General features: G+C 38.3%; 1 protein-coding gene across 9 annotated transcripts in view; it reads left to right on the top strand.

The window, feature by feature from the left end:
* TLK2 (tousled like kinase 2) overlaps positions 1-13201 on the top strand; it is a 113844-nt gene that overhangs the window by 33039 nt on the left and 67604 nt on the right. For 8 of the 9 annotated variants that reach the window (XM_032870907.1, XM_032870910.1, XM_032870905.1 and 5 more), the window contains 2 exons: positions 12284-12355; positions 12561-12630. The exons of the other annotated variant lie outside the window; for it this stretch is intronic. In XM_032870907.1, the coding sequence (XP_032726798.1) occupies positions 12284-12355; positions 12561-12630 (142 nt within the window). The remainder of the gene's footprint in view (positions 1-12283; positions 12356-12560; positions 12631-13201) is intronic. 9 annotated transcript variants of the gene reach the window in all.

The following is a 13201-nucleotide window of genomic DNA, read 5'->3' as shown; positions in this document are numbered from 1 at the left end:
ACACACACCACATCATCTTTATCCATTCATCAGTTGGTGGACACTTGGGTTCTTCTCATGGTTTGGCTATTGTTGATAATGCTGTTATAAACATTGGGGTGCATGTACCCCTTTGAATCTGTATTTTTGTATCCTTTGGGTAAATACCTAGTAGTGCAATAATAGGGTAGCTCTATTTCTGACTTTTTGAGGAACCTCCATACTGTTTTCCAGAGTGGCTGCACCATTTTTCATTCCCACCAACAGTGCAAGAAGGTTCCCCTTTGGAGACCCTTAGTTTTAATTTCCATTAGGTATATAGCCGTTAATGGAGTTTCTTTACCACCTCAGGCAGTTTCATCCTGTCATCAGCTGTGTTCCTATGTTCCTCAAGTTTAACTTTTGTCTGCTGTTCTCAATTCCTAATTCCTTTTAAGATGCCAATTTAGTCCAAGAAGGAAATGAAATCTTTAGAAACTCAACAAATGTTGACATTTTAAACTTTTACTTGAGGGAAGAGATTAACCTTTGGTCCCACTTCTACAAGTTTCTCTTAGTTTATATGGGCTTTATTCATGTCTTAAAAGCTGATTGTCAACATTTGTATCTTAACCTCAATTTTCACGGTTTTATAACTTAAAAACAAAGTTGTTTTTTTTTTTAGGCTTGTAATTGAAGTACTTTTTAAAGCCCCCCCAAAAGTACATTTTAAGTTATTAGAAATGTGTTTTATTTTGTTTTCGGAAACTATACTTTTTTTAAAACAAGAAAATTGACTTGTCTGTTTTTTAAACTGTCCATTTGTTTTTTTACTTATGAAAAAATGACTAATAGCAAGAGACGGTAAATTGTGGCATAGAAAATGGGGCTTTCACTATTTCGCTTATTACCATACATTGTTAAAAAGAAAAAGCTTCTCTTTGAGCTTGAGATGACTCTTTGAATGGACAGTTTCCCCTCCCCACTGACTGGATGTTAGTAAGTGTTCTTCTAAACAGCTATTGTATATCAAATCTCAAGTGACAGACTATCTTACTTAGAAAATAAGTGAAAAATACAGTGTAGTTATTAAACTTACCTAATGTGGACAAAGATGTACTACTTAACATACAAGAGTATGAATTTACCATTAGAATTTAAGGTTTCAGAAAAATTTAAAAAGCAAAGAGAACAAAATAATGAAAATACAAGAAGAAATAAATATACTCCAAAACAGAACACTAGGAATTAATCCAGATTTGGAAAATTGGGAAACAACAGGAAAAATTGAGGGAGTAAATTGGGTATAACAAAAGATACCTATGAAGGAAGGACCTTCAAAGTGAAGAAACTGGAAATGGATGTGTTACATCCTCTTAATATGAAAGTCTCAGCAGAGTAAATAATTTCACTCAAAGTAGGAATTCATGTTGACAAAATAAGATGTAAAAGTCAGGATAGATTCCTCTAACCAAGGAAGAATCAAGATTACAAAATGATCTTTTCCTCCCTATTCTATTCTTTGAAGTAGAGCAAAAATTCACTCCCTAGTTACTGGTTTTCTATTCTGATCTTTCAAAGAATAGTTTTCATGTTAAATAATAACATAGAAATAATGAACTCCAGTAACAAAATGTAACAAATATGAGGAATTAAAAGTATAGCCTAATCTCATTTATGAATATGTAGATGTTTAAATTCAAATAAAAATACTAGCACATGGCTAGGAGATAATTCTTTTTTTTGTATATTTCAGGTAGTTTATCCTAAAAATGCCAGACAAGTTCATTTTTTTTTAAAGACTTTATTTATTTGACAGACAGAGATTACAAGTAGGCAGAGAGGCAGGCAGAGAGAGAGGAGGAAGCAGGCTCCCCGCTGAGCGGAGAGCCAGATGCGGGGCTTGTTCCCAGAACCCCGAGACCATGCCCTGAGCTGAAGGCAGAGGCTTTAACCCATTGAGTCATTCAGGTGCCCCTGGAGATTTTTTTTTTTTTTTTAAGATTTTATTTAAAGGAGCATGAGTAGGGGGAGGAAGAGGGAGAAGCACACTCCCCCGCTGAGCAGGGAGCCCAGTACGGGGCTCGATGTCAGGACCCTGGGACCATGTCCTGAGTAGACGGTAGATGCTTAACCAGCTGAGCCACCCAGGTGCCCCAGAGGGATTGGGCTTTTTTTTCTTGGCATAGTTTCCTTGAAGTCCATCAAAGTTGTGTGTATAAATAGTTCATTCCTTTGTATTGCTGTGTAGTATTCCATGGTGTGGCTGTACCACAGTTTGTTTAACCATTTACCCATTGAAGGGTCTTTGGTTTCTTTGCAGGTTTTGGCTGTTATGATTTTGTAAGTTCTTTGTAGATTTTGGTTACTAACCCTTTATCTGATATGTCATTTGCAAATATCTTCTCCCCTTCTACCCATTTCTTAACTGGATGATTTATTTTTGGGGTGTTGAGTTTGATAAGTTCTTGACGGATTTTGAGGTTTTGGCTATTATGAATAAAATCATTGTGAACATTTGTGTACAGACTTTTACATGAACATTATTTCTCTGGAACAAGTGACCAGTAGTATACAGTTCCTGGGATATAATATGTGCTTTTTTAGCTTTTTAATAGTACATTTTTAGCTTTAAAAGAAACTGCCAAACGATTTTCCAGTTGGCTCTACCTTTTTGCATTCTCACCATCAGTGTATGAGTGATTCAGTTTTTCTATGTACTTAGCAGCATTTAGTCTTGTTACTATATTTTATTTTAGTATTCTGATAGGTGTATAAAGGAAGTTTAATTGTGGTTTGGATTTATAATTCCCTGGTGGCTAATGATGTTGAACATCTTTTCATGCTTATTAGCCTGTCTTTATATGTTTGTCAGTGAAATGGCTGTTCATATCTTTTGTCAGTTTTCTAATTGGATTAAAAATTCATTGAGTTTTGAGTTTTTTATATAGTCTAGTTTTAAGCCCTTTGCCTGATATGTGGTCAGGAAATATTTTCTTTTAGTCTGTGATTTTTCTCTTTGTCCTACAAGGTCTTTTACTGAGTAAAGGTTTTTAATTTTGAGTAGGCTCCATTTATTAAATTTTCCTTTTATAGATCAAGGTTTTAGTGCAAGTCTAAGACCTCTTCACCTAGTCCTGTGTTTTGAAGATTTTCTCCCATTTTTCCCCCTAAACATTTTATGATTTTGTTTTACATTTAAGTTCTTTTTCTTTTTAAGATTCTATTTATTTATCTGAGTGAGTGGGGGCACCCCAGCACACCCGCACATAAGTGGGGGAGGGGCAGAGGATGAGGGAGAAGCAGACTCCCTGCTGAGCAGGACTCAAACCTAGGGCCCTGGGATCCTGACCTGAGCTGAAGGCAGATGCTTAACTGACTGAGCCACTTACATGCCCCTACATTTAAGTTCTTGATCCCATTTGAGTGAATTTTTTAAATAAGTTATGAGGTTTGTTTTTTTTTTTAAGATTTTATTTATTTATTTGACAGAGAGAGATCACAAGTAGGCAGGGAGGTAGGCAGAGAGAGAGAGAGAGGAGGAAGCAGGCTCCCTGCTGAGCAGAGAGCCCGATGCGGGGCTCCATCCCAGAACCCTGGGAACATGACTTGAGCCGAAGGTAGAGGCTTTAACCTACTGAGCCACCCAGGCACCTCGTAACTTACGAGGTTTAAATTGAAGTTCAGATTTTTGTCTGTGGATGTCTCATTGCTCTAGCACTAATTTGCTGAAAAGTCTATCAAATGGTTTTTGTGCTTTTGTCAAAAATTTGCTGAGCATATTTGTGTGGGTCTGTTTTTATCAGTTTTGAGAATTAAATGTGCTAATATAGAATACCCAGCCCATACAAATACTATGTGGGTATTAACTATTATTATTCTTATAATGGCAAATAAGTAATAACTCTTAAAAAAGCACTTGGATGAACTCAGTAACCATCTTAGCTTTCTAATTTAAAAAATACAGTTTTTTAAAAAAGATTAATTTATTTATTAGTGAGAACATGAGAATACATGCACGTGAGCTGGGGGAGGGGCAGAGGGAGAGAGAATCTCATCCAGGCTCCGTACTTGATCCCACAGCCCTGAAATCATGAGCTGGGCCAAAACCAAGAGTCAGACACTTAACCAACTGAGCCACCCATGCGCCCCAGTACGGTTTTTTAAAAGTTTTAATTGTGGTAAAATGCATCTTAATATTTACCATTTTACATTCTAACTAACAGTGCACAAAGGTTCCAGTTCATCCACATCCTTGTTAGCACTCATTACTTTCTGTTTTTTTGTATAATAACCATACTAATGGGTGCAAGGTGGTATGGTATTTCATTGTAATTTTGATTTGTATTTCCTTAATGACTAGTGATGTTGCATCTCCTCATGTGCTTGTTGGCCCTTTTGTGTATCTTTGGAGAAGTGCCTATTCGAGTTCTTTTTCCTTTTTTTTTTTTTTTTTTTTTTAAATTTTTAGGTAAATTCTATCCCCAACATGGGGCTAGAACTCATGACCCTAGGATCAAGAATAGCAAGCTCTCCCAGCTGAGCTAGCAGGTCCCCCTGCCCAGTTTTTAATCAGATTGTTTGCTGTGTTCTTATTGATTTGTAGGAATTCTTTGTATATTCTGGATATTAACCCCTTATCATAGGATATATGATTTGCAAATACTTTCTCCCATTCTGTGGGTTGGCTCTTTACTCTGTTGATCATGTTCCTTGATGCAGAGAGATTTTTAATTTTGGTGTAGTTCAATTTGTCTGTTTTTCATTGTTGCCTGTGCTGCTGGGGGTCCTCAATTTTGAGTTAATTTCTGTATGTGGTGTAAGGTAAGGGTCCAATTTCATTCTTTTGCAAGTGGATATCCAGTTTTCCTAATACCATTTGTTGAGAAAACTGTCCTTTTACCATTTAATGGTCTTGGCACCCTTGTTGAAAATCATCTTATGTCAAGTCATTATGCTGTACACCTTAAACTCACACGTAGCTGTGTATCAGTTACATTTCAGTAAAACTGAAAAAAAAAAATCCGCAAAGAAAAAATGGGGGGGGACCCCATTTGACCATAGATGCAAGGGTTTATTTCTGGGCTTTCAGTTTTATTCCATTTGTCTGTATGTTCGTCTTTATGCCAGTGCCATCTTGTTTTGATTATTACAGTTTTGTAATAAGTTTTGAAATCAGAAAGTGGGAGACCTCCACCTTTGTTCTTTTACAGGATTGTTTTGGGTATCAGGTCTTAATACAGCTTTTATTGGCGTAAACCACTAGCAGAGTTACCTCGAAAAAGAACAAAACAATATTCTTTATGCTATGTCTGTTGTTTTATTCAGTGCAGTAAAATGTAAAACAAATAAGGTATCATTTGTGGAAAGAAGATACAAACTTGTTTACAAATGCTGTGATTTTGTATCTAGACAACTAAATCAAAAGGAACAAGCTAAAAGATTATTAGAAAGAATAATAAGTCAGTAAAGTGACTGATTTAATGAAATACCTGAAAATGGTATAATTCCTGAATGTCAGCAGTATAAGAAAAATCAGAAAAATTCAGTCCCAGTTATTATAGCTTCAAATATATGACCTTGTTACAGGGATGAATGGGAGTTAAACTTGATGGTCCATAAGCTTTTTTGCCTTGGGGTTTAATTTACCCATGGGGACAATAATTGAGGCCAAAGGCCTGAACTGTATCTGTGTAAAGCTGGGAATTGGGAAGAGGCAAGCTTTGCCTGTGAACTGAGGACTGGTGAAACTGCCCACTGGTTCAGGACATAAGACAGAAGTGAGCCACTTATATTTGGGTTGGTCTGTTTAAAGCCAGCTGCAGGAAATGGGGTCCTTGGCTGGCTCACTTGGTAGAACATGTGGCTCTTGATCTCAGGGTCATGAAGTCGAGTCCCATGTTTGGCGTAGAGATTACATTAAAAAGAAAGAAAGAAAAAATCTAAAAGCCACCTGCAAGAAATGGAAAACTTCAGCCTTGTGTGGAAATCTTGGGCAAGGCAACTAATGTATTAATGTGTTTGGAACTGATGAATGTTATAGGACACTTGCAGAGGCAGACATTAAACTGCCTTTGGGACTGCTCTGTATCCCCTGAAATGGGGACTCTCCCAAGGCTGAGCATGAACTCACACAAAACTTACAAAGCACCTTATTACAGAAATGCATCAAATGGGAAAAGTAGCAGTTGAGGAACTGATAATAATAGACCAGTTTGTAAAAGCATTTGATTATCTAATATATAGTCCGTATTCAGTTTCTGCCTTTGTCCTAGTAATGTCCTTTATAGCTGTTTGGCTTCGCCTTGTTTTGATACCCGGGGTCTAAACAAAGGTCATTCGCTTAATTTAGTCATGCCTTTATCTTCTTTTAACTTAATCGAGTTTCCCCTGCCATTTTTGTTTGTTTTTTAGTGAGTGACATTTTTGAAAGATAACCGTTCAGTTTGCCTAAAAACTTTCGGTTAGCTTTCTTTCTTACTAGACAGTAAGCTGTTTTAGAACAGGGAATATTTGTCATTTATCCCTGCTAATTAAATTTAATCTAATGATTTTATGATAATTTGGGATGCCGTGCTTCAGAAAGGGACAGTAAAAGGGAAGACTCAGTAATTTTTTTTTTAAGATTTTATTTATTTATTTGACAGAGAGATCACAAGTAGGCAGAGAGGCAGGCAGAGAGAGGAGGAAGCAGGCTCCCTGCTGAGCAGAGAGCCCCATGCGGGGCTCAGTCCTGGGACCCTGAGATCATGACCTGAGCCAAAGGCAGAGGCTTTAAACCACTGAGCCACCCAGGAGCACTGAAGACTCAGTAATTCTTAATCCTTTTCTCTTTCTGTTAGACAAACATACCCAAGAAACCGTAAGGATCCCTGGGCCTTTTGCATGACATTTTCAGGTACTTCAGTGTCCATCACTGTTATGTACACTCTACAGTTTTTCATTATCAGTAATTGCAAGTAAAACACTAAGTTCTTTAGTTCTCTCTTGTCTGTATAGTTAAAATATAGTATATGTCCTTATTACTTTCCAAGGGGGAAAATGCTTTATAATGGTAGTAAAGTATTATAGTATTATAGTAAAGTATTATAGTAAAGGTAATTCATGAACAGAATATTTTAAAAATTTGGGCATAGAAATTTCAACTTAAACTATTATAGAATTCTTACGTAAAAACTTTTTTCTCTTTCAAAACATCGTAGAACTCTTTATCATTATAGGATTGATACTTTTGTTGAGTTTTATCAGTGGGAATACATGATTTCATTTGATTTCTTCTCCCTACTTTCACTTTATTATTTTTATTTCTTTTTTAAAGATTTTATTTGACAGAGCACAAGCAGGGGGAATGGCAGAGGGAGAGGGTGAAGAGGGAGCCAGATGTGGGGCTTGATCCCAGGACCTTGAGATCATGACATGAGCAGAAGGCAGATGCTTAACCAACTGAGCCACCCAGGACCCCCTCACTTTATTATTTTCCTTTGCAGCTTCACAAGTATCTCACTATGAAGCCGTTACTGTGTGTTAATTATACTTTAAAAGTAGTGCTTTAAGAATATGGTGAAAGGAATACTTAATATACCCTAGTAGGAATGCAAATTGTTTCTGAACTAAACCTAGTAACTGTTGTTTTTTAACAGCTTTATCGAGATATAATTCGTTGACTGTGCAATTTACCCCTTTTAAAATGTGCAGTTCATTTTTTTTATTAACATAAAATGTATTATTTGTTTCAGGGGTACAGGTTTGTGATTCATCAGTCTTACACAATTCACAGCACCCACTATAGCACATACCCTCCCCAGTGTCCCATCACCCAGCCACCGCATCCCTCTCACCCCCCTCCCCTCCAGCAACCCTCAGTTTATTTCCTGAGATTAAGAGTCTCTTATGGTTTGTCTCCCTCTCTGCTTTTGTCTTGTTTGATTTTTTTCTTCTCTTCCCCTGTGTTCTTCTGCCCTGTTCCTCAAATTCTGCGTATCAGTGACCATTGTTTTTTGAGTATATTCATGGATACATGCAACTATCAGCATAGTTTTAGAACATTTTTATCATCAAACCCCACCCCATATATATATATATTTTTTTTTTTAAAGATTCTTATTTATTTATTTGACGGAGAGAGAGAGAGACAGCGAGAGAGGGAACACAAGCTAGGGAATGAGAGAGGGAGAAGCAGGCTTCCTGCTGATCAGGGAGCCTGATGTGGAGCTCGATCCCAGGACCCTGAGAACATGACCCGAGCCGAAGGCAGAGGCTCAGCCCACTGAGCCACTGAGGTGCCCGCAAACCCCATATTCTTTAGCTGTCACCCACATTCCCCTCTCCTCCCACCAGACCCTAAGCAACCATTAATTTTCTTTCTGACTTAGCTTTCTTTAGTCTAGATTTTCATATGAATGGAATCATTTGATATGTGCTCTGTTGTGACTTTTTTTACTTAGCAAATGTTTTTTGGTTCATCTATACTGCAGCATGTATCAGTGCTTGATTTTTTTATGGCCAAATAATATTCCATTGTATGAATATACCACATTTTGTTTATCCATTTATCATTTGGATATTTGGATTGTTTCTACCTTTTTGGCTTTTGTGAATAATGCTGCTATTCATTCGTGTCCCAAGTTTTTGTATATATTCATTTCTCTTCATTGTATACCAAGGATTAGCATTCTGGGTCATACAGTTACTGTGTTTAACTGTTTGAGGAACTGCTTGTTTTTGAAAGCAGCTGCACCATTTTATGTTCCACCAGCAATAGATGAGGGTTCCAGTTTCTACACATTCTTGCCAGCACTTTTTAAAAAATCAAGTATAATTAGCACACTGTTATATTAGTTTCAGGTGTATAATATAATGATTCAGCAAATCTTTACATTTCTTAGTGTTCACTGGTAGCACTTTTTTTTTTTTTAAGTTTTATTTATTTATTTATTTGACAGACAGAGATCACAAGTAGGCAGAGAGGCAGGCAGAGAGAGGAGGAAGCAGGCTCCCTGCCGAGCAGAGAGCCCGATGTGGGGCTCGATCCCAGGACCATGGGATTGTGACCAGAGCGGAAGGCAGGGGCTTTAACCCACTGAGCCACCCAGGCGCCCCTGCTAGCACTTTCTTACTGTCTTCGTTGATACAGCCATCCTAGTAGGTGTGAAGTGGTGTCTCTTTTTGGTTCTGATTTGTATTTTCCCATTAGCACATGATGTTGAACTTTTCATGTGGTTATCGACCATTTGTATATAGTTTTTGGAGAAATGTCTGTTCAGATCTTTTGCCCATTTTTTAAATTGTTTTTGCTCAGAAGTCAACTGTTAAATTTTATTGGGATTCCCTTGTAAATGATGCATTTTATTTCTATTTTCAAGATTTTCTCCTGTCTTTGCCTTTGAGCATTTTTCCTGTGATGTGTCTATCTGTGGGTCTCTTTTTGTTTATCCTGCTTGGAATTCATTAAGCTGTCTGGATTGAGTAAGTTAATGCTTTTCAATAAATTTGAGAAGTTTTCAGCCTTTATTTCTTTGAATTTTTTTTTTTCTGCTCTTTTCTGCTCTCCTCTCTCTCTGGTACCCCAGTTATATGCATTTCTCTGAAGCTGTTTGTTTTTTCTTCAATTTTCTCTCTGTTTTTCAGCTTGCATAATTTCTATTGATCTACCTTCAGATTTGCTAATTATTTCTTCTGACACTTCATTTCTACTCTTGAGCCTCACTCGTGCATTTAAAAAAAATACAATTATTTATTTGAGAGAGAGAGAGAGAGCAAGCACCTACCTGCATGCGCCCATGAGGAGCGGAAGGGGCAGAGGGAAAGGGAGAGAGAATCCCAAGTAGACTCCGTGCTGCGCACAGAACCCAATATGGGGCTTGATCTCAGGACCCTGAGATCACAATCTGAGTCAGAATCAAGAGTCCGGTGCCCAACTGGTTGCGCCACCCAGGCACCCCCGTTTTTTATTTCAGTGATTTTTCAACTCCAGAATTCCTTTTAAAAATTATATATAATTTCTGTGTTTCTGTTGATATTCTCTGTTTGATGCAACATTGTCTTTCACACCTTTCTTTACTACTTTAATTTTGGTTTCCTTTGGCTCTGTGAACATATTTATAATGGCTGTTTTGAAATATTTTTCTGTTAAACTCAACATCTGGCCCCTCTCACGGGCAGTTTCTTTTGCCTAATTTTTTTTTTCCTGTTATGTGTGTCATACATTTCTATTTCTTTGCACGCCTCATGATTTTTTGTTGGAAACTGGTCATTTTGGATGATATATTGTACCAGCTCTGGGTACTGATTTTTCTTAGCAGTCTTGGGACTTGTTACTGCTATTTGCCTGTTTATGTGCTTAGTGACGGGATTATTTTAGCATTCTTTTCTTTCTTCCCATCCCTTCAGCATCAACCGTCTGGTGGTGGCTTTAGGGAGACCCAGCTTAAAGTCGGTAGTCACCCCGAGATGTCTGGCACCAGTAAGGCTTTCTTTCCCTGACCAATCCAGCTGTTAGAGTCCACTAATTGCCCAGATTGCTATATTGTTTTCAACAGTACCCTGAGGTTTAAATTCCTCTGCAGACTAATCAGATCAAATTGGGGCTCCTTGGAAGGAAGGGTTTCTGAGGTTAGTGTTTGCTATTTGTTCGGACCCCAGGAGGACTTCTCGCAAATGTCTTATTCTTGGGTTCTCTTCTGCAAACTAGCTGGCTTGAGGTCCAGGCTGTATGGTCAGTACCTCCACAGATCTTCCACTTGCCTTTCACGACAACTTTCACTGTTCTTGAGTATACCCTTAGAGTTCAACTTATCCACGCTCTTTTGGGGAATAAAGTCAAATCTTTTGGGAAGAGATTTGGTAGCATGTGTTCTTGCCTTTTTTCCTGAGGCAAAATTATCTGAGGATTCTGGAGCCGGGGATGGGGACAATGGCCGTCTTTTCTGAGTAGCATTCTGGATCTGGAAGCCGAGTGAATGGGGGGTGAGGGATGGGAATAGGGTGAGAGTGGGGTGCGTGCAGCGGCTTGCTTCTCCTGGAGTGGAAATACCACCGTCTCATGAGCTGGGCAGAATAGCTGTTTGGGCCCTGCTGCCATTCTCAGTATGCCACACCTGAGGTATAGTCTCTGTCCCACAAGTGGGGTTTGTTCATGGGATCCCCTGCTTTTGATGTATTTGTCTGGGACTTAGTATCAGCAGCACTGGGCTGGAGACAGTCCTGCTCCTTGCAGGAAGAAAGCTCTTGGACTGAGAGCTGGGGGAAGAGGGAGCCGTGTGTTCTTGGCCACTGCAAGAACTGGAACCTTGCTGAGATGAAGATGGGAGAGGGGAGGAGTGAGATTGGTCTCGGTTCAAATACCACAGACTCTGACCTTTCAGTCTGAATTTTCATAGATTTTATTGAGTGGTTGTTTTCTTCGTTTACTGTTTCCCCTCAGGGACCATTTCCAGAGCTGTGAATGGTTGTTTTTTTAAAATAATTTTTACCAGTTTCACTGAGGAGCAGGGCCAGAGAGTGCCTTGTACTGTGAGGCTAGGAATCAATCTCTTGTATTTTGTTTTTTTGAACTAGTGGTCATGTCTCCTTGAAGTATGACTCAGAAAAGCATTTCCTTCATTATGGTCCCTGACCACTCTTCATAAGAAACCCTTAACATGCTTCTTAATGTATCAACTTTCACATGATGCCTGTATGATATAGGAGGCCAAGAGAATTTGTTTTCCCTGCTTATTTTCCTTAAAAAATGAGTTCCCTACATGTGGAAGTACTCTAGAAGGGAAAATTTGTGTATGACTACAGAGTTGGTGAAGGAAAATAGTAGTAACTAAAAGAATTTTCTTTTTAAAGATTTTATTCCTTTTTTTTAACTTTTTTTTTTTTTCACCTATTTATTTGAGAGAGAGAGAGAACAAATGAACAGGAGGAGGGGCAAAAGGGGAGGAAGAAGCAGACTCAGTGCTGAGCAGGGAGCCCAACTCTGGGCTTCATCCCGAGATCATAACCCGACCTGAAGACAACCGCTTAACCAACTGAACCACCCAGGCGCCCCTTCAAGATTTTATTCTTAAATAATCTCTACAGCCCTATGGGGCTTGAACCTGCAACCCTAAGATCACTGTTGCATGCTCTACACACTGAGTCAAGGGAATTTTGACTTGAGGGCACCGTAGTATAGCTGATTGAATCTTTTCAAGTTGGCTTGGAGGTGTTACAGTTAATTCTTGATTTCTTTGATCTGACTTACACATCAGAATCAGCAGCCTTCTTCCTCAGTTTTGCTGTCATCTTAAATTAGTTTCTTTTGATTCCCTTTTTTTTTTTTTTTTTTTTTCCTTTCCAGGGGCCACTCAATAGTGAGTCTTCCAACCAGAGCTTGTGCAGCGTGGGGTCCTTGAGTGATAAAGAAGTAGAGGTAAGAGGCCACATCCACTGTGAGACTTTACATACTCCCACACTTTCAGTCTGGGTTGAAAGATGGCACTGCATAACTCCAGGACACACCGATTTAGGACTTGCCTGTGCCTTTTATCTCCTTATTATTTTGTACATACTCTCTGATTTTCATAATGTGAAAATTTTAACAAAATGCTAATTGTGATGTATATGGTATTTAACAGACTCCTGAGAAAAAACAGAATGACCAGCGAAACCGGAAAAGAAAAGCTGAACCATATGAAACTAGCCAAGGTAGTAATAATTTCACACCAATAAAAATACTAAATTCTTATGTACTTAGAATTTTCAGACTCAACAGTAAATAATTAGTTCAGATACAGGGATTCCTAACAAAGGAGATTTGTGTACCTTAAGGGAATACCAGGCTGTTTATTATAGACTTGTCATTTGATACACACCTGACAAAAGTGTCAGTTCCCTGGAGACTCTCGTTTTCCCTGTCGTAAGATCATTAGATCTTCTCACCACAGCTTTTTCTTCAGACTAAGCGTGTGTTATACAGAAAAGAGGTTACATTGGCATTTTAACCATATCTTGCATTAGCTCAGCGATTTGTTAATAATAGGTAACCAGAAATGGTTTTATTTACATGACTGTTCTTTCTCCCTCCTCTTCTTCTCTGGCAGTTATTTAGTTGAACATTGGCACCCAGTGGGATAAATCTCTAAATATTGATGGTTATGATGCCAAATATCCTTATATGCTTAAGGAGTGAGTAAATGGTTGCTTTGTCCACCTGCCCCCTCTGAGGAATGGAAGTCACAGTCTTTTTTGCATTTTTCTTGTTTTTTATCTACAAATT

This window comes from Lontra canadensis, unplaced genomic scaffold (assembly GCF_010015895.1).
Source record: "Lontra canadensis isolate GAN:19392208 unplaced genomic scaffold, GSC_riverotter_1.0 scaffold41, whole genome shotgun sequence".
In the NCBI taxonomy this organism is placed as follows: domain Eukaryota; kingdom Metazoa; phylum Chordata; class Mammalia; order Carnivora; family Mustelidae; genus Lontra; species Lontra canadensis.
The sequence above is the reverse complement of the archived record's forward strand: the minus strand, read 5'-3'. Positions and strand labels throughout refer to the sequence as shown.